At 43.5% G+C, this 21,083-nt stretch overlaps 1 protein-coding gene across 7 annotated transcripts in view; it reads left to right on the top strand.

The window, feature by feature from the left end:
• LOC119197117 (diacylglycerol kinase zeta) overlaps positions 1-21,083 on the top strand; it is a 58,076-nt gene that overhangs the window by 12,775 nt on the left and 24,218 nt on the right. For 3 of the 7 annotated variants that reach the window (XM_037453601.2, XM_037453938.2, XM_037453680.2), the window contains 24 exons: positions 2,823-2,931; positions 3,064-3,159; positions 3,298-3,375; positions 3,672-3,734; positions 4,844-4,900; positions 5,050-5,118; positions 5,207-5,278; positions 5,360-5,476; positions 7,255-7,326; positions 7,552-7,650; positions 8,101-8,183; positions 8,297-8,357; positions 8,445-8,558; positions 8,630-8,767; positions 8,945-9,023; positions 9,165-9,220; positions 9,576-9,638; positions 9,878-9,951; positions 10,846-10,957; positions 11,416-11,502; positions 11,587-11,699; positions 11,774-11,874; positions 18,209-18,288; positions 18,595-18,639. In XM_037453601.2, coding sequence (XP_037309498.2) covers positions 2,823-2,931; positions 3,064-3,159; positions 3,298-3,375; positions 3,672-3,734; positions 4,844-4,900; positions 5,050-5,118; positions 5,207-5,278; positions 5,360-5,476; positions 7,255-7,326; positions 7,552-7,650; positions 8,101-8,183; positions 8,297-8,357; positions 8,445-8,558; positions 8,630-8,767; positions 8,945-9,023; positions 9,165-9,220; positions 9,576-9,638; positions 9,878-9,951; positions 10,846-10,957; positions 11,416-11,502; positions 11,587-11,699; positions 11,774-11,874; positions 18,209-18,288; positions 18,595-18,639 — 2,038 coding nt within the window. Of the gene's footprint in view, positions 1-256; positions 1,332-2,822; positions 2,932-3,063; positions 3,160-3,297; positions 3,376-3,671; positions 3,735-4,843; positions 4,901-5,049; positions 5,119-5,206; positions 5,279-5,359; positions 5,477-7,254; positions 7,327-7,551; positions 7,651-8,100; positions 8,184-8,296; positions 8,358-8,444; positions 8,559-8,629; positions 8,768-8,944; positions 9,024-9,164; positions 9,221-9,575; positions 9,639-9,877; positions 9,952-10,845; positions 10,958-11,415; positions 11,503-11,586; positions 11,700-11,773; positions 11,875-18,208; positions 18,289-18,594; positions 18,640-21,083 lie in introns of all 7 variants that reach the window. The other 4 variants (XM_062561317.1, XM_062561316.1, XM_037453767.2 and 1 more) reach the window with 4 other exon arrangements.

The raw sequence follows: 21,083 nt of genomic DNA, 5'->3' as shown, positions 1-21,083 counted from the left end.
TCGTGAAGTAAAAGAGGCTAACCCCACTGAGCTACTGTTTCAGGAGGGCCTCTAAGAATGTTGAGGAAGCCAGTGAACAAGTGACTTTGAACTAAGCAGCACTGCATCAGGCATCTATCAATCTAGTGAAACGGCTGATTAACCATGGCAACGCCTGATGTATTAAATTTGCTTGCATGTAATTGCAGTATTAAAGGATTATTCATAATTTGAAAGGAAGGTTGTAGATACTCTTCTCTTTGTTCATGTCATTTAGGGAACACATTTAATACACAGAACATCCAAGGCTGGAGAGAAGGGGAGGAGCTGGAGTATCATCAACCATCATCAATACCATCCAACATCACCTGCACTCGCATCTGAACTTTACCCTTTCGTTGTCTAAAAGAGAATACCGGGGAATATTAACTTATCAGATACCACTTATCATTTATATTCACTCCATACTGGACTGCCCTCGCTAAGATGGATTTCTTGTTTCAACGCCATTTTCGCCGACGTCAGAAGCGATTGAAGCCCCCAGCTGCAGCGCGCCAGGCCAGTAAAGCCAGGAGGTGCTCTAGTGTCGGCCTGCCCTCTGCAGCATTGGTGCAGTCCAGACGCACCTCTGTCGGGTTGCCTCCAGTTGTTACTGACCAGTGCCGGCGCACCAGTGTTGGCTTACTGCTGGCGAGTGGACAAAAGAGACAGGGCTCACAGTATAAAGCCTCTGGCTCAGCACCGTGTGTACATCGAGGGATGGCAATGCGAAATCAACGTCCTCAAGTCAAGTCTATTGAACCTCAGTTACTCAGATCATCCATGTTACTTGCGAGTGTAGTGCAGATGGGCAGAAGAGCAGCGGGAAAGAAGGAAGAGCAGGAAGAAGTGAATGCCCCCTTCTGCTCCTGTTCGGGCTCAGATGGAGAAGAGGGGAGTGATGAAGAAGTGGCGAACACATCTGTAGGGTTCAGTCTTCATATGCACTTAACCCAGGCAGTGAATGTGGAAAACATCAAACCCCGCCCCTTGATTAGCCCGCCTCGCTGTCTGAGACGAAACTCATCCCATCTACTTCCTGCCAACTCTGTGTTTGGTAAAAGTGAAACAGGTTATGGAGTTTATGGTCGCTATAATCGCAGAAAGTCAAGTCAAGTTCAGCAGACTCTAAACAACCAGATCCAGAGTGCCAGCCCCAGTCTAGGTCAGCTGGACTCCACATGTCTGATGTCTGAGAACCACGAGTCCTCCTCTGGGTCTATTCTCTATAAGAGCTGTTCTTCACCACTGGGGAAACCAGAGGAAACCATGTACTATGACCCCTATCTGGATACATGGGAGAACTTCCTATCGTATGTAAAACACACACACACACACACACACACACACACACACACACACACACACACACACACACACACAAAGAACACGGCAACAAAGTGTATTATTGATTTTGTATCGGCAGGCTTCTTGCTTCTATGCTTCTACATATTTTGATCCCTACTACTACTAGTATTACTTCTAGTGTGATGAATTGTTCTGCATCAAATACAGTCTTTAGTGGAACCATGTGTAGATGTGTAGAAAAAAAATGATGTGGCTCTTACTGTGCAGTTCACTGTGCAGATGGCTGCGCTACATGGTTCTCACCACTCTACCACAGTGATGCTGCGATGACGCTTAGCGCAGAGCTTAGCATAATACCTAGCATAACACCCAATATAACGCCTAGCATGACGTCTAACAGGAAGTCTGATGCCTAACATTATGTCTAGCATAACACAAAACAGAACTTCTAACATGATGCCAGCATTATGTCTAGAATATTGTGTAAGAAGACCTCCTTGCATGATGCCTAGGATGATGTCTAACATGAAATCTCATCTGTGGATGCCTTCTTCTCTCTCCTATCAGAGCAACATTTGACTGACACACACTGAGTAGAAGCTTTTTAACTGCAAATGGTGTTCATGATATCATAACATGTTTGCAGAGTGTCTTATTCAGCCATAAGAATCTTCATCTGTTCCTCTACAGCTTGTCATCATCTGTCTAAAAGAAGCTACGTTATCTTTCTTGTTGTTTTCCCAGGGCCAAAATATATAGCTTCATTTCCTCTAAGGCAGTCGTAGCTTGAACACACTTTGATTGTCATCAATGAAGGGGCCAGACACATCTTTTTGGGTGGAGCCTCAGTCCATGGGACTCCTGGAGGGAGGGATGTATAGGTGCATAGGCTCATAGGATTTATCTACAGCTGTATAACTGCTTCCGCAGGATCATGTCATGCATTTGTTTTGAAGGCCAAACTAGAGGTTATTATTTTGTGGTTGTCATTATGTTGTGGTATTTGGGAAGTTGCTTAATTCTATTATTTCGGGATGGTAGACTATCAAGACTGACATGTTGATACAAGAACAGTTTTACAAGCAAATAGGGATCCCATCAGGTGTGTTTCTACTGTTATATCAGGAAACCCGCTCTTGCGTCTCTGCTCTCTCTCTCTGTTCATTCACTCTAATGACGCTCTACCACATCTGCTCTCTGTCTCTCTGTCTCTTTCTCTCTCTCTCTCTCTGTTCACCCAAATGCTGTAGTAGCACTCCTAAATAGCAGCTGACAAACATGTTTTATTTAATGAGGTGCTACACCCCAAGATATGAATTCAAATAATTTGAACTGTAATCCAATGCCATCCACAAAAGGTGTTGAAATTTGTGTTTGATATGCTGATGTGTTGGTGATTGCTATGAGCTGCACAGTTTTTCTGTGTGAAGTTGGCAAGTTTGATCTTTTTTCTCCTTGTTGACTTTTAAGAGAGCTTTGTGTGTTTGTGTTTCCAGGAAAGCAATAGCTAAATCGGGCCTGGACCATCTGCCCTGTCAGCCATGCACATCGTCTCTGAACAGGAGCAACCCAGAGGCAGATATCCGCAGCACTTTGGACTGGACTGTGAGTCTGGGATCTGATGGCTTCTGCCTTGTTCTTTTATTACACACAAAGCAATATCTCTGTCAATATCTCACATGGCTTCAAACACCATCTATGACCCGGCTGGTGTCCTCTGTGTGTTTGACCCTCTAGGAGTCGGCTGTGTATGGAGATCACATCTGGTTTGAGACTAACGTGTCTGGAGACTACTGTTATGTAGGAGAGCAACACTGTTTAGCCAGAGCACTAGTGAGTACCCCACCCCCACACTGCTCTCTCTTCAATAGCACTACTACAGCTGTTTGACTGACTGTTGGTCAAAGTACAGGTTTTCACCTTTGGTCCTGGTTCCTGCAATCATCTTCTTCTCTTTCTTTCTCTTTCTAGCAAAAATCTGTAAGTCGAAGGAAGTGTGCTGCGTGTAAGATAGTGGCCCACACCATCTGCATTGAACAACTGGAGAAGGTAATGTGTCTGTTTCATGTATTCAATGACATGTATGTACTTCATGGAGACGAGAAACCTCCATCGTCATAGACCAATATTTAAACCATCTTTCATGAGGGATAAAAGGTGATGGGAGCTAGATTAAAGGATTGACATTTTAGTCCTCAAAGACTAGTTTAAGATGGGAGACAAGTGAAAAGGAGGATTTATTTAAAGCCTCAGAGATGATGGAAATCTAAGCTTTTCTTTATAAATTTCCTCACTGTCCCAGAAGCAAAGTGTGTCCTTAACTGTTCCTCCTGTCTAACCTGCAGTTCCCCAGCTCTAGAGCCATTCTGTTGGATGACACGCTGCCTCTCAAAGAGCTCCACTTTAGAGTGAGACACACAACATCCTCTCTCCTTGTCTGTGACACACACACACACACACACAGTGCTCAGGTGGTAGCTAACCTCACTTCATGCATCAGTGCTTCCCCGGGATACACCCTTAGGGGCTCTCGCATAACTAGTGGAACATAGTTACAGATGTATGTACAGGGTTTGTGTCATGTGATCTAATCCAGGTAAGACAAACACCCTTTGAAAACTTCCACTTTGGGTCTAGGATCATGAGGGGCTCATTTTCTTTCCTTTTCATTTCTTTCCTTGTCGATCTAGTGTATTGATACAAAGACTGGCTCTGTTGATTTCAGAGGGATATGATGCAAAGGCTACTTTTTGAAATCATAGCAGCAGGGAGGAACCAGGACTGGTTCCTGCTGATTCTTAATGTGAGCATGACTAATAATCACATCCATAGAATGTGGCTCACGGCACTGTGGGAATTCTGGTCCTCTTTTGCCCTAACTCTGTGAGTCTAGTAAACCTTATTAGACCAAAGATTACGTCAAGAAGTCAGCAACAAGGACAGTGGAGTCATAGACCAGAGACAGATCTACATGCACCTCCATAGAAGATACAGAACAGTGACATCCTCAGACAGCAAACAGCTTGGATCAGAGCAGTCTGTTGGTACAGACTGGAGGCATATGAATATGGAGCATCACTACTTTTGTTTCTACTGTATTTGTAAGCTTTACCATCATTTGAGTGTATGTGACTAGGTCATTCTGTGAATGATGGTTCCATTAATTCTTCAACAAACGGCATCTTATTGAGTCAACAAGAGGTCTTGGTGTCATCGGCTTTTATCTCTTCAAGCTCCTTTCTTCTGGATATTGATTGTATAGCACTAATTTTGAGACAATGTATCCATTTTTTATTATGAGAAGGTGGATACCAACTAATCCTGTGATCTGCGTGACTGAACCAGTGGTGATGCGGAATGATTCTCCATGGCCTGATTTGAGAACAGTTTGGTGTTCAACCTGGTAGCCACCAAATCTGTTGGTTCTCTTCTTGCCCTGGGTTTTCTTTTGCTCAAGGGGTTCTAGAAGCTGCCCAGTTATCATCGTCCTCTCTATTCTTCCTCTGCTCTTTTACAGATTAACTTCAGGTGTAAACCATCCTTCAGAGAATCTGGTTCAAGGAACATCCGAGAAGTGAGTTTTATAAGCAGAGTTGCTGTTGGAGCTGATTCAGAGTTCCTCTAATTCCTCTCCTTACAAGCTCGGGATTTAAATTGGTCATTGGTACAGTGTTCTAAAAGTAAGCTCTTTAATAAGTATCTGTGTTATTTGTGCCTGGTCAGTCTATTGTAGTGCGTCATCACTGGGTGCATCGGAGACGGCAAGAAGGCAAATGTAAACAATGTGGGAAGGTGAGTGTGAATTGTGTAATAGTTCAAAAATATATTCCTTTAGCAGCCAATAGGCTTTGACTCCTCTCTGCTGCTATTTGCCTTGCAGGGCTTCCAGCAGAAGTTTGCTTTCCACAGCAAGGAGATTGTGGCCATCAGCTGCTCCTGGTGCAAACAGGCTGTGAGTGTGTTTACCAATGACTCTCCTCCTGTTCTCCCCCTTACGTTCAGTACAGATCTCTCATTGAATGTCCCTCTTTAGTACCACAACAAGGTGTCTTGCTTCATGCTTCAGCAAATCGAGGAGGCTTGTCCAATAGGAGCCCATGCTGCTCTTATAGTTCCACCCACATGGATCATTCGAGTCCGACGCCATCAGGTAACATTGTCTGCACTCTGTGTTGCTAATACCATTGAATTTATATTTGTATACTCCCTATCCCTGGCTACAATGAAAATAATACTAATAATAACTGATGCAGTGGTGTGCATGCTGTGGCCATTCTGCCGAGGAAATTTAGGGCTCCCACTTGTTTTGGGAAGCGTGTCCCACTGGGTAACTCAACAATACGTAATATTTGTCATACACAACTTTCTAAAAATACTTTTACCGCTTGTTAAAAAAGATAATCGTCACAAATGAACACCACTGTCACCACAACTTTGAAACTGGGCTGGCCTGAGGAAAAGTGCTTCAGTCTGCTGGTAAAATTCCACTGAATCCTTAATTTTACACACACAACACAATGAAGCCTTGAAACATTCCTGACCTTTGCTGCATTATCAGTGCTGTAAGTCAGCGTTGGAAAAACATACACAACTTGAGTTGCAAAGGCAAAGTGGTGGTGTTCTTGTACGCTATGTACTTACTCTCTACTTTTACAACAAAGTGACAAAAGGAGAAAACACATAATTAAATAAATTAAATAAATACTTGGCTTTAAAAGTATCCCTAAATAAATTCTAGCTGGAGAGGTGAGCTAGTTATGGTCAATAAAACAAAAGCTTTTTTTTAACCTGCTTCGGTGCAATATTAAGGGTAACGCCTGAGAAACATTATGCCCATACCAATTAGATGAAGGACAGAATGATTTCCAGTATCATGACATGGACCTGTATTTTGTACCTGTGGCATGTGGATAGGGATAGGGATGGCTCTATCCCTTGATCTTCAACTTAGATTTGACAACAGTGATATTGTTGATGATTTCTGACTGGGACTAAATTATAGAGGTTGGTGGTAAAGGAAAGAAGGGAAACTGAGTGGATACATAAAGTTGTACGAAGATGATGTTGGAATGAGAGCGTGCCAAGTCAAGTTTGCAATGCAGGGATACAAAGTCAAAGAAAATATTGTAATACAATTGCTCAAGTAAGAAAGCAGAGGTGGTGTAGGTGAGAGTGTTGAAGCAGATCCGAACTGATACCAGATGTTTAGGGAAGATTGTATAACTGGATTTCTTGTGTACTGGAATGGAGATGATGGGTGTAAGGAAGACAAAAGAATAAAACAAAATAGTTTGAGGAACCGCAATTTAAATAAATAGTAATTATTGAGGTAATAAGCTTGATGATGCTATGCCAGCTGTCCTGCTCTCTATCAGAACAAAGCCTCTCTGTTTACACTTCTACTCTTTCATAGTGTTGTTTCTTATCACTGATGGAGTTGTCTGTCAATAGTACAGCAGAGAAGAAGAAAGTAAGATTTACTTTTACTGTAAGATTTTTCAAAAAACTTTTTATCGTGCCCAAAGTATATGTATGTAGCACGGCATTGTATAATAGAAAATACTTTGCAAATATTTTCTTCAAAATATCTTTCTTCATATTACCCATGAGGAACAAGAATCACATTCTACCTCACATTGACAAACTCCTCCAAAAATGAAATATAAACTTGAACTAGGAAAAAACGAACAGTAGGAGTTCCCTCTCTCAGGACGGACAGAATGCAATGAATGTCATGTGTACAGAATGAACAACTCCTCAGGGTGAAGTAATGAAGAGCTGTTGTGTTGTTTTATATTGTGTTATGTACATAAGGATAAGCCACACTGGAGGAGACCACCCAAGCTCCATCACAACTTCTTCTCTGGTCTTCATGAAGCCGGCCTTAAATAATATTCAGTGGCTGTCCTTCTTCTGTATCTCTAACAGTCATCTATTAAGTCGAGTAAGAAGAAGAAGAAAGCATCGTTCAAGAGGAAATGCAGCAAGAAAGGAGCCGAGGTCAGTCCTGGATGTGTCCTTGTATCGCTCTAGTATGGTTTACATATGACACAGCAACAATCTAACACTCCTCACAGGGGGTCTGGTTCTTTGGTTTGTGTGTGACACTCTCTGAGGCTATTTCTTAGGGACATGATGTGTTTTGGTTAAAAAAAATCTTCAGACAGCCTAAATGAACAAGCTTTGCTTCAGAGCAACTGAGCAGATCTTCTTCTTCTCTAACAGGAAGGACGTCAATGGAGGCCCTTTTTAATCCGCCCCATCCCTGCACCACTGATGAAGCCACTGCTGGTGTTTGTTAACCCCAAGAGCGGAGGAAACCAGGTATTGTCCCTTCAGCAAACAGTCCAGTGAACTGCTCCATCATGTGTCATTCAGCTCAGTCAAGCCATATGCAAAGCAGGTATGGTTCCACTAAACCAGACTGCAAGGCTGTATTCAGTCAGTTCAAGTATCAGGTGAGCACTCTCCCACCAGTTAGCATCCACAACAACTACCCCCCCCCTCCCGGCCACCGGTCCGTTCGCCACCCCAAAGTTGTTGACCTAGTGGAAACACTTCATTTTGTACACACAACATTCATCTTGATATGGGAAACCATCCTTCTAATCCTCCTGAATCCATTTTTATGGATTTCTTAACAAATATGGATGGTTGGTTGTGTAAGTGGACACTCTGATGGTTGCTCGGTTGAATAAATGGATGGTGGTACCGTGGATACATTGAGTTACTCTCCAATATTCCATTGTCCTAATGGATTCCTCTTTCTAACAGGGTGCTAAGATCCTGCAGTCCTTCATGTGGTATCTGAACCCCAGACAGGTATTTGACCTGAGCAATGGAGGACCAAAGGAGGGGTAGGTCTCTCTGTCACACACACACACACAAACACAGACACACACATGCGCGCACTAACATCAATAAACATGTATTCGGCTGAACTGACCATTAGCCAATATCCATGTTGCAGCCTGGAGCTATATCGTAAAGTCCATAACCTGAGGATCATGGCCTGTGGAGGAGATGGCACAGTGAGTAAAAACACACAAAACCAATACCAAAACGCTTCTCCTCTTAAAGATAGATAGATGTAACTGCATGTCTGCGTGTGCAACCAGGTGGGCTGGATCCTGTCTTGTCTTGATGAACTGGCCTTGAATCCTCAACCTCCCGTTGCCGTGTTACCACTTGGAACAGGAAATGACCTCGCAAGGACCCTCAACTGGGGGGGGGTGGGTCCAATTAATTTACACTTCATAAAACATCACTTGTGCATATGTTTGTAACTTTTCATGTGCTCCAGGGTTACACAGACGAGCCCCTGTCGAAGATCCTTTCCCACGTTGAGGACGGAGCAGTGGTCCAGCTGGACAGATGGAATCTACAGGTGGAACCAAACCACATTGCAGAGGCTGAGCCGGACGAGCACCAGGCCGATAAGGTTTGAAATGGACTATATGATGATGTGAAGGTGCTGAGCTGCCCAATAACTTCCATTCAGCATCTTCATTCAGAACAATTCAAAACAGCATATGTTTATCTCTTCCATATTAAGAGTCCTCCTACCCATAAATCATTCATCAATGTCAGCTACTGATATTTCTGTGAATGCTTTCAGCTTCCTCTAGATATTTTCAACAATTACTTCAGTCTTGGATTTGATGCCCATGTGACTCTAGAGTTCCATGAGTCAAGAGGTACATTCATTTTTTTAACACACATGTTACTACTCAATATACAGAGTTTTGCTTTTGTCATTTTTGAGATATTTCATTGAATTTGTTATAATATATATATAGAATATGTTTTGTTTATCTAGTGTCTCTTCATTGTTTCAGAAGCCAACCCAGAGAAGTTTAACAGTCGTTTTAGGAATAAGATGTTCTATGCTGGGGTAAGTGCTTTTCCGTGGTAAATCTCTCTCTGGACCATGCTATATTTCAGGAGGGTGTGATCATCTTGAGCTCCGTATGAGAGAGCTAACTGGTGGAGCACCTGACCTATTTTGCCTTCAGCATTGGCTATAAGCAGCTCCTATATCTGATTGAAACTACTTATTACAAGGGCTTTATGAATCAAAGGATAGACACACCTGAATAAGACAGGCTTTGACTTCACCTGGGGAGAGGGGGAGGGGGGAGGGGGGGGACAGCTGCATCCGACTGTAGCTTTCATAGTGCACTCCTCGGAGACATTCCCGGCTGATCGGCCTGTCTATCTTTGTGTTTATGTGTGTGTCTTTCATACAGACAGCATTCTCAGATTTCCTGATGGGAAGCTCCAAAGACCTGTCAAAGCACATCAATGTGGTGGTGAGTAGCTGTCAATTAAGCATCCAGGCATTTAGATAAAAACACACTTAACGCACTCTGCATTTGCACTCTCTCTCTTTCTCTCTCTCTCTGTGTTTCGATCTGTCTGTCTTGTCTTATTGTCTCTCTTCCCCACTCTTCTCCTCCTCCACCCTCTCTGTGTCGCTCCGCCTCTCTTTCTTCCTCTACATCTGTCTCTCTTTCTCTCTCCCCCTCTCTCTCTTTGTGTCTCTCTCCAGTGTGACGGGACCGATCTAACATCAAAGGTCCAGGACTTGAAGCTGCAGTGTCTGGTCTTCCTCAACATTCCCAGGTGCTTCTCCCACATGCGGCTAAGAACTGATTGAGCCACATTCCTCACTATTTTTACTATTGTTATTATAGTGTTAGCATTGGGTAGATGAAGGGCTGTTGACAAGGGTCAACTCACGTAGAAAGTACACAGGCCTGAATGTATCTGTCTTGTGCCCCTAATTACATAAACAGTCACTATCTATGGTTTTGTGCACCTAGATAAAGGCTCTGAGGCCTGCTAGTTCAGTGGATACGTCTCCAGTGCTAACGGAGCCAGTGTGTTCACTAAGATCTGTCGATCCAAAACATCCATTCAGTTAGTGTGAAGGATCATGGGTGGGCAACCTGCTCCTTATGTAATTTCAGGTGACTTCTAGATTCAAGTGATCATACGCTAATGACAACCCTAGTTCCTATGAACTAAAATTGCCCTGAAATGCTACATGAAGTTCCTTTTAAATGCTCAAGGTCTTAAAAATCTGCATTTGAGTAAATATTTCACTGGATGTTTTACCTCTGTTTCTTTGTAATATTTTTAATACTCAACTTGTCAACAAGGCCACAATGTGGAAATCAATTTCGGAAATTAGTTTACAGATAATTACAATTGTTGTCCTCTGCACAGTGGAGGATAGTTTGGGCTGTTTTTGCCCGTTACACTTGTTGTCTTTTTTTATTCAGAGTTTATTTTGTTTGAATAATGCAACAAACAGCACACCTTAAAGTAGTAGAGTGAGTAGAGATGATCTCTTGCTCGCAGCTTCAGTCTCATCATGTCCCACTTGAGAGCTGAGGTTGAGTGGCACCTAGTGGTGGTACCGGGTACCATCTCAAGGGATTTCATAAGAGCTCTCTCATACAAACTTTAAAGGTTTACTGCTCATACGGTGCTCAGATGTGCTGTGTTCTTCAGATACTGTGCAGGGACTACGCCTTGGGGGAACCCTGGTGAGCATCACGACTTTGAACCTCAACGCCATGATGATGGATACATCGAGGTCATCGGATTCACTATGACTTCACTGGTGTGTAGCACTCACTGTGTACCTGGGTTAGGATAGTTACTAAGAAACATAAAACAAAGTGGGTGTTTTTCAATACAAAGTCACAGAGCTTACAATCCCCTTCATTGACCAGCTATGCATTCACATACTAGGAACTAGTGTCATTTGAACAACACACATGCTCATTTTTGAGGTAAAAATCTTATTGAGTAGTATTGCCTGGCAGCTGGCAACTGTTTTATCGTCACCCAAATAGGCTCTTTTGATGTGACTTTGTATTTTTCAATATTTACATTTTATTATTTTAATTTTTCCCAACTCTGGAAACGTGGAAAGAATCTATTTTATTTAGCAGAATATGAGCAGTAAATGTCTCAGCATCATGAGTTAAAAGTCCCGAAGATCAATCTGCCACCATAAACGCAGTATTTCATTAAGTCAAAGTGTGTGTGTGTGTGTGTGTGTGTGTGTGTGTGTAGGCTACTCTTCAGGTCGGGGGTCATGGAGAGAGGTTGAACCAGTGCAGGGAAGTCATTCTCACCACCACTAAACCTCTCCCAGTACAGGTATGTACTGTACATGCACACTGTGTGCGCATTTGTACCCACACCGTGCTGAAGCAGCGTGTATATGGTTGATTTCTCTGTCAGGTGGATGGTGAACCGTGCAGACTTGCTCCCTCAGTCATCCGCATCAGCCTCAGAAACCAGGCGAACATGGTGCAGAAAACCAAACGGCAGACCTCTCTGCCTCACCTCAACGAGTAAGTGACACACTCACGGCCTGTTTCTCCCGGCATGATGTCATTGTGTAATGATGCCTCTGTCCGTGTGTCAGTCAGCAGCCAGTTCCTGAAAGGCTGAGGATCCGGGTCAGCAGGATCAGTATGACGGACTACGAGGCTTTGCATTATGACAAGGACAAACTACGACAAGCATGTAAGCAAACACTCCTTTGTGCATCACAAGTGTTCAATATCCCGATTTGAAAGCACACACGGGCTGATAGAAAAGGAAAACACTGCTGCTGACAACATACACTCAACATAGACTCATCCCTCAGATGATGTTCAGATCAGATATTACAATAAAGTTTAGTGAGGGTCAGTGGGGCGGAATACCAGCAGCATAATCAGGCTGAAGTAGAAATCACACAGCCTGATGATGAGAAGCTGGAGCAGCAATGTAATGGTCAAAGAGAATATTATCAGCACACTCCTCCTTCTCTGTCTTAGACACTCTTCAGTAAGAGATGTATGTGACCTACAAAGTGAGATAGCAGCATCACAACATCTGAGGAATATAGAAAGGGGAAGCTTCCATCTGATGGCACTCACTAGCGGTCAGTTCAGAGTTCTGACACTAGGTGGCGTTGTTCCCCCTTAAATATCCACATATAGGCGTTCCCATAAGGCCTCACAACACTGTAAACTGTATATGTTAGTGTAAAAGTAGAGGTAGTTACTGTCATATATATGAATTGCACTAGGACTCAGGCCTTAGATCTGTAGTTTCTTGATGGAAACAGTTTTTATATAATATGTCTTACTAATTAATTTCAACTGGCCACATTGCTCTTTTTTTAAAATAAATGATTCAGCATTAATGTTATTTCATACCACATTCTTTGTTTTTGCTATCTGAAGTTCGAGTTGTTTTTAATATGCAAATCCATCCCTCCTCTCAAGTCGTGGGTGTGTCACAAATATGCACAGTGGTTATTTCATCTCACCAAGGTTCTGTCTTCCATCCCGAATACACATGGAGTGTAAGATGCTTTAATAGAGATCTGAATGTGTCAAGAAGTACTATTAGCAAATGACCAATAAGAGAATAAAGAAAACTTAAAATCGTTAACTCTTTTTACCCAGTTCTCAGATAAGATTTACAGGAACAGAGTCGTTGGTGAAGCTCGAGGAATATAGCACGTATGTATGGTGGGTTCTTCTATGGAAGTAAATCTGTGTCATCGGATTTTGAAAAATATAATAATAATGATAAAGATGATTGAATTTATAGCATTGAATTAACTGCAAAAAAATTAAACTGCAAAAAAGTCAACATTAAAATATTCAACCGAAAAAAATTCAACAGCAAAAAATTCAACCACAACATCTGTGAACCCAAGGTAGAGCAATCGATTCTAGATCCAAGATCGGTAGCGTGCGTCAAGCAAAAGGAGTGAGCACCCCAATACAACTTTGGCTTGTCGGCTAGCATGGTGACCGGATTTTAGCCATGTCCATTAATAATGGGGCTTTAACTCTTCTTTATGCCATCAGTGTGGTTTGTGTCTGTAAGATTCCGTAATAGACAGCTGACATTTGTACATTAACAGACTGTATTGGACATGAACTAAGCGGAAGTAAAACGAGAGCGTACAGCTGGTCAGAATACGCCTTTTCTTGAATTGATTTATTGATGCTGAGATCCTTCGACAGTGAGTGATGGAGTTTTGAAACCAGGAACATGCTTGAAGAGCGCATATAAGCCGCTGCAGCGTAGTGGGGAGGGGGGCAGCGGCTTTAGCGGACCATGTGCAGACGCATAACCTTGTAATGTTAAATGAGTATCATGACCATGGGTAAATGTTTTTTTCTAACTTCATTGAGGATCTGGTACAATACAGCGACCTGCAAGTAGCGCAGCGTCTTAAATAAAGGGATGTACGTCTTAATGCGAGGCTTTAGAAATGAACACAAAAGGATTTTGTATTTGCTCATATCTGAGTCTGAAACGAGTCATTTGGCCAATGTTTTAATAACCGACCAAAGGCAGCGGACAGAGAGCACCAGCGGACCTACTACTACCCCTCACACACCCCGTCCAGCCAAACCCTTCGGCGACCACTAGCCGTCACAGAAAAATGAGTTCTCGTTTATTTTTTATTTAGCATGCGCTGTCGATGCATATGTCCCTCTATTGTTTTAGCGTTGCCATGCCTCTGAACATCGCCATGTTCCTATTATGTAATAGGAAGGTGCCTTCAGATTTAGCAATCTGCCGTTCATAGGAAAGTAAGGTGGCGATGACCTGCCGTCGTTACTATAGGAAGGTGGCAATAGATCATGTGACCTGCCGATCATATCAAAGCAAGGTGGCGACAGATCTTGCGACCTGCCGAATGGATGATAGGAACATGGCGATGCTTCAGGAATCAGGAAATGTTTATTGCCATCATATGTTAGACATACATGGAATTTGACTTGGCGGTTTGTGCATGACGGAAGACAGTACAATAATGACAAGTGCAATAATGATAACAGACAACGTAGTGCAGCAATAAGATAAAAAATATATGTGCTATGGGTAAGTACACTAAAGCTATGGGTTAGTAAGTTGAGAAATAAAGATAAAATTGTGCAAGTGAATGTACATGAGAGTGAGAATCAGTCAGAGGGGACCCGGGCTCTGTTGATGAGCCCGACTGCCGAAGGGAAGAAACTCTTAGTGTGGCGGGAGGTCTTAGTCCTGATGGACCTCAGCCTCCTGCCGGATGGAAGGGGCATAAACAGATTATGTCCGGGGTGAGAGGGGTCGGCTACAATCTTTCTAGCCCGCTTCAAGGTCCTGAAAGCGAACAAGTCCTGGAGAGACTGCAGCCAATCACCCTCTCTGCAGAGCGGATGACGCTGCAACATGCCCTTGTCCTTGGCTGTGGCTGCAGCGTACCACACGGAGCAGAGGATGGACTCGATGATAGTAGTAGTGCACCATCATCGTCTTTGGCAGGTTGACTTTTTTCAGCTGCCTCAGAAAGAACATCCTATGCTGAGCCTTTTTGGTGATGGAGCTGATGTTCAGCTCCCACTTGAGGTCCTGGGTGATGATGGAGCCCAGGAAATGGAAGGAATCCACAGTGGTGACGGGGGAGTCACACAGGGTGAGGGGGGAAGGTGGGGCTGCGTTCTTCCTGAAGTCCACATCCATCTCCACTGTCTTCAGGGCGTTGAGCTCCAGGTTGTTCTGGCTACACCACGTCACCAGGTGGTCAGACTCCCACCTGTAGGCAGACTCATCCCCACCAGAGATCAGTCCAATGAGGGTTATGTTATCCACAAACTTCAGGAGCTTGACGGACTGGTGACTGGACTTGAAGCTGTTCGGTGTACAGGGAGAAGAGCAGAGGGGAAAGAACGCAGCCTTGCGGGGAACCGGTGCTGATGGACCGAGAGACGTGTTTCCTCAGCTTGACGTGTTGCTTCCTGTCGGACAGGAAGTCAGTGATCCACTTGCAGGTGGAGTTGGGCACGTGCAGCAGAGAAAGTTTGTCCTGCAGCAGAGACGGGATGATGGTGTAGAAGGCAGAGCTGAAGTCCACAAAAAGGATCCTGGCGTAGGTTCCTGGGGAGTCCCGATGCTGGAGGACGAAGTGGAGGGCCATGTTGACAGCCTTCGTCTACAGACCTGTTGGCTCTGTAGGCGAACTGCAGGGGGTCCAGGAGGGGGTCGGTGAGGGACTTTAGGTGGGATAGGAATATCCGTTCAAAGGACTTCATGACTACAGAGGTCAGGGTGACAGGCCTGTAGTCATTCAGTCCTGTGATCCTGGGCTTGGGAACAGGGATGATGGTGGAGGCCTTGAAGCAGGCTGGAACGTGGCATGTCACCAAGGAGGTGTTGAAGATGGCGGTGAACACAGGAGACAGCTGGTCAGCACAATGCTTCAGCGTTGTTGAGGTAAAAGCAGATTCCTCCAGCCTTTCCAGAGAGCTCCGTGTCGCGGTCCGCTCTGAGCAGCTGGAAGCCCGCCAGCTGGAACACAGAGTCCGGTATTGATCCACAGAGCCACGTCTCTGTGAAGCACAAAACGGAGGATGAATAAAAGTCTCTGTCTCTTCTCACCAGCAGCTGAGTTTGTTGGACAGTGAGCGCACGTTGGAGAGAAAGATGCCTGGCAGAGGTGTGCGAGAACCACGCTTGCGGAGTCGCACTAACGAACCAGCGCGTTTTCCTCTCCTCCGGCGTCTCACCGCATGAGTAAAGGTGAGCGCAGCTTTGACTAGAAAGTCCAGTAATTCCACAGATGAGAGAAGAAAAGTTGGAAATAACTCCGCTCGAGTTATGTGCAAGAGCTCATCTCTGGTGAAAGAGCTCTGGGAATCGCAACAGGAAAAACAATTTACGACAAAAAACAAAGAGCACTGAAACACCAAGGCAGCCATCTTGGATCTGTCAGTGCTAGAAATTCAATCACTTTTTTCTTTCAAAATCCAATGACACAGATTGATTTCCATATTCTTCTTCACATTCTAAAAGTAATGGAAAATTCTGGCACCTTCATATTGTATCCCTCTAGTTCACTTGAACCTCATTATTCCTCTGATTGGACAATGATTCAGCCAAGTTTTCATTTTTTATCTAGTTCCAAAGACTTGAACATTGCTTGCGTTCTTCTTGTCTGTTATATCTGATAAATGTTGGGAGAATAGTGAATGAATATGACCCTCCGCACACAGCGCTGTGTATGGATTCAGGAGTTCTTCTAGCACAAAGAGTTTTGATCTTCATCCAGGAGTGTGGTGGTGCTGCAACAAGCATTCGGCCTGCATTGCCTCAGGGAGCAGTCTGTTGTCTCTATGTCATGTCTGATCATTTAAGGAAATAAAAGAAGCCAACGCCAAGGTTCACTTGGCACCGTTCACGAGATGTGGAGATGCCATTCTGAGATATCGGGATATTGGGCAATAGTGAGGAGTAGTAGTGAGAAGCAGTGATGAGGAGCAGTGGTGAAAAGCACTGATGTGGAGCAGCCAAGATGAAAAGCACTGATGAGGAGCAGTGGTGAGAAGCAGTAGTCTAAAGCAGGTGTTCTTAACCCTGTGCGGCCCACGGACACAAATTGAAAGTGTTTTGCGTCCCTCTAGGTGGCGCTCGCGACCCAATTGGGGGCCATTGTTAAGAATCACTGGTGTTAAGCACTCGTGATGAGCAGTTACGATAAGCAGTGATGAGGAGCAATGGGGATGATCAGTGTTGAGTAGAAGTTGGGAGGAGCACTCATGGGGAGCAAGGAGGAGTAGTGAGAAGGAGCAGTGAGGAGGAGAATCTTTCCTGTAAGCTGTTTCTTTCTTTCATAAATAGGATGTTCTCAGCATCACTCTCAGCAGTAAAGCAAACCCAGAAACATTTAGCCTAGCCAGGTAAGATAGGTGGCGCATGGAGTAGTGCAGTGTGCTGGGGGCCGCAAGGTTGGAGGTTCGAATCCCGGCTGCCCCATGTGCCATGTCGAAGTGTCCCTGAGCAAGACACCTTACCCCTAATTGCTCCCCTGGCAAAAAATGTAATGCACGGGTTATAATGCAATGTAAGTCGCTTTGGATAAAAGCATCAGCTAAATAACATGTAATGTAATGTAATATCCATTAGTGCTGCACAGTATGGCCAAAAATCTATATCACGGTATTAAGAAACATTCTGACGGTATCTTGGCATATCACGGTATTGCTTTTTTAAGTAAACACATTGATTCATTGACCTGGAAAACGACCGTGGCTGCCCGAACAGCTGTCTGCTGCTCGGCCAACTTGCTCGCAACTGGCCGGCTCGTTAGCTTGTTAGCTTGTTTTGGCCGCTAGTGTTGCCACCAGAGGCTCGACAGACTTAATAAAACGTTTTCTGATCTAACGTAACTTACGTCGGATTTAATCAAAACCAAAATCCTCCAAACAGACATAGCTCCTCTCTTGGCACAAGTTGTGTTTGTACATCTCTGGTCTCTCGTTGTTCCTCCTGTATTACTCTTCCGTGTTTTCATGTAGCAACAGAGTTCTTGTTGTGAGCTGTACCCATCATGCAGTTTGGCTGGGATTTTTTTAATAAATGTACAATTATTAGTATTACAAAATCTTTATGTGTCACAAGCTGTTGTGTTGTGGTGTTTTACCCTGTAAAGAGAGTTTGTTGTGGGTTATTCATTGTTGTTATAAAGTTATCACCATGGCTCAATCTCACCACACGTAAGACAACTACCTCCGACCACCAGGTGCTCTGTGATGACGTGTTAAAATAAAATCCGCCGCCTGCCTAAGAGCAACTTCAGTTGTTATGGCGTAACACCGGTATGAACGGTATGTAAGAATTTCATACCGCAAGGATATCTTATACCGGTATACCGCGCAGCCCTAATATCCATTGAGCATTTATTGTCCTCACAGTCCCAGGTGTGTACCAGGCCCTTCTAGATGCAGTTGGAAGTATTTCCATGGTCCTGAGGTTTTAAGTAGATATCAAAGTGCTGTGGGATAATTGTCTTGTTCTTCTGTATCTCCAGCCATTCCTCTGGGGCTCATCGTGGTTTCTGGTGACAGTGACTTAGAAACCTGCAGAGAACACATCCAGCGCCTACAGGAGGTAAGGAAGAGAGTGTGTGTGTGTGTGCAGGGGGAGGGGGATCATGGTTTCGTGTCACTGGATGGAAACAGAAAAGCACTGAAAGTTCAGAGCAAGAAGAACATTTCTTAACATTTGGAACAGTTTGCATGTGTGCTTTATTCAGTTAAATGTGAAGAATATTTCAAGTTGCGTAAGGTATAACATTCAGAGAGCAATGTTGAGTTGTGTTACTTTCATGTTACATTATGCCATTAATAAGAATGGCTGGTAGTGTAGGAAGGCTCACAACAGTCCTCTGTCCTTCGATCCCATCTTCCTCTCTAGGACTTTTCTTCTGTCAAGTTCACCTTCACATGCTTGGGACTGCAGGTTGGTAGTTGGATGTTGGAGTTTGTAGTGTGGTTTTTGTTTGGCTTAGAGGCATACGGGAAACTAACCGCTTAAATATTTTATCGCAAAATCTTACAGCAACCCTTCCTGAAATATATTATCACACACAGGAAAAATTTAAGAAAAATTGATCATTCCATCTGTACCAAATTCTGATTTACACCAAAACTACCTGGTCATTGCATGACTAATATTATTTTAGACGTAACACATTCCTTCTGTCAAAGCAAACATCAGACCACAGCATCATCAGCGGGAAAGATCAGCAATCTGCTGATGCTACTGCAGTTCTTTAAAGGCAGGTTTAAATTTAACTTTTTTTATTTTGTTCAAATTTAGTCAAAAGGTTATATCTGACATCAGTGCTAATAGCCAGCAGGAGTGATTGACAGCTGAGACAGAATTCTAGTTAAAGAGGGTTCTTAGTGTTGCACTGATATGAAATCCTGCTTTGAATTCCTCCAACACACACACACGCGCGCGCACACACACACACACACACACACACTGTTCTAAACAAACACCCACACACATAAATACAAAGAAGAGCATGTGGTCAGTAATGCATTATATAACATAATATGGGCACACAGGTACTGTTTTTTAACGAAACGCAATTCCGAAAAATATTTTTTGATTTATTGTAGTACTAATTCACCCATGTAGCGTATATTTTTAAATAGTGTTCTACGACTCGACCACCATTTATTCTAATGAACATGTTCGGCCATGAATGCGAAGGGGGGCTACAACATAGGAGGTAGGGGGAATGATTTCGGGACTCGCAGGGTCTCTTAGGGCAGGGGTTCTTAACCTTTTTGACCTCGGGCCTAACTTTTTAAGTACAAAATGCCCCGGGGCCTGTTCAAATATTAACATTGTCTTAGATTAACTAATTTATATCATTCCAGGTTGGCTTTGTATTCAATGACTAAATAAAATAAAAAAATAAAAAGGTTAACAAGCAAAAACCTGATACAGTGATCATCACAAGGACATTTATTTATTATCTGTATGTAAACCTGCACAAACAACACTACCTAACAACTCATGGAACAGATAAAGTTAATATAATAATAATTGGAAAGGCTTGAGCCAGGCGTAACACAAAAATATCTATTAGTCTGGGCTTGAATTTCACCGACTCCAAGAAGTGTGTCTGGATGACTGGCGCTTCGAGCACTACACCAGGCTGACCAGCAGCTGGTTTAATGACCTGTTGTGTCGGCTCGGTGCCAGCGTCTCTCGGATAGACACCAACTAACGTAATGATTCTGGACTCGAACAAAGGAATGCTTTCATGAAATTATTGGAGAAGGGTCCAACTCGCGTCCCCTTTTACTGGTGAGCCAATCTTTCAAAGAGAACAAAGGCCACGGAAATGACCAGTCTTTCTTAAGTAACATTTGTTAGAAAGAGAAAAGAGAGGCCCATCTGCATGAGCTCTGGTTCATGGATCAGACTTGGGATGCACAAAGACACATCAGGGATGCAACCCTTCGTCATTGACAATCATAGGCCTTGCACGCAGTCTGACCGAGCAGTTGCAGGTAGGTTAGGCGTCATGTTATGCGAAGAAGCTTTAAATTCAGGCGCCCATAAAGCGGGACGAGAATTAAGCAAAATAACTACAACTAGTTCAGTTCTTTTTTTCCATATGTTGCGGCAAGCTATTATTTTTCAAAATCATTGCCACAGCCCACATAGAACCACAGCCAGCAATTATTTGATCAGTTTTAACACTGAAGCTATGCATCAGATTTAATCTTCATATCCAATTTTGACTCCTTATCCAACCAGGGTTTACATTAGCATTGAGGGGACAGCATTTCCCCTTTGTTTCTTTAATGTTGCTGTCCATTCACTCCACACTAGCAGCAGCTGCAGCGTTCACCCCTACAGTACATTCTCAAACACATGCTGCTTGAATGGTCTTTTTTAAATAAGGAATCAAAACACGACAGTTATCATTAAGGTGCAAATGTTTGCAAAGAAAGGTCAAATTCCTCCCATCCTCACCGACCTTGTCAGTAACTTCATAAAACTATTATACGCCGCCTCTTTGCTACACGCAGCTGTCGCCTCCATGCATTTTTTTTTTTTTTGATGATGCAAGCGGCAGTGCGAAACTGGTGGCTGGTGTTGCCAGATTGTTTTTTTTCCCGCTACTTATTAAGGTGCGTTCACGATGTGTGCATCGGCCCTCCTAAATGCTCTCCAGAGAGCAGAGAGGATATGAAACTAAGGATTGTCATGGTCAACTTAATCCCAGGGCCTTGTTATCTTGGTGACATCTGATTTCTGAAGAGTCATAATATAGCACCCTCCTTTCTTTGGTTAGGTCAATCTGTAAACATGAAGCCATGGCTCAGATGGAAGCAATTCTAACAGCCAATAATCTTGTTCTTGATCTAGACATGGAA

Source organism: Pungitius pungitius, chromosome 3 (assembly GCF_949316345.1).
Source record: "Pungitius pungitius chromosome 3, fPunPun2.1, whole genome shotgun sequence".
Lineage (NCBI taxonomy): Eukaryota > Metazoa > Chordata > Actinopteri > Perciformes > Gasterosteidae > Pungitius > Pungitius pungitius.
Note: the sequence above shows the minus strand (reverse complement) of the source record. Positions and strands in the feature narration are given on the sequence as shown.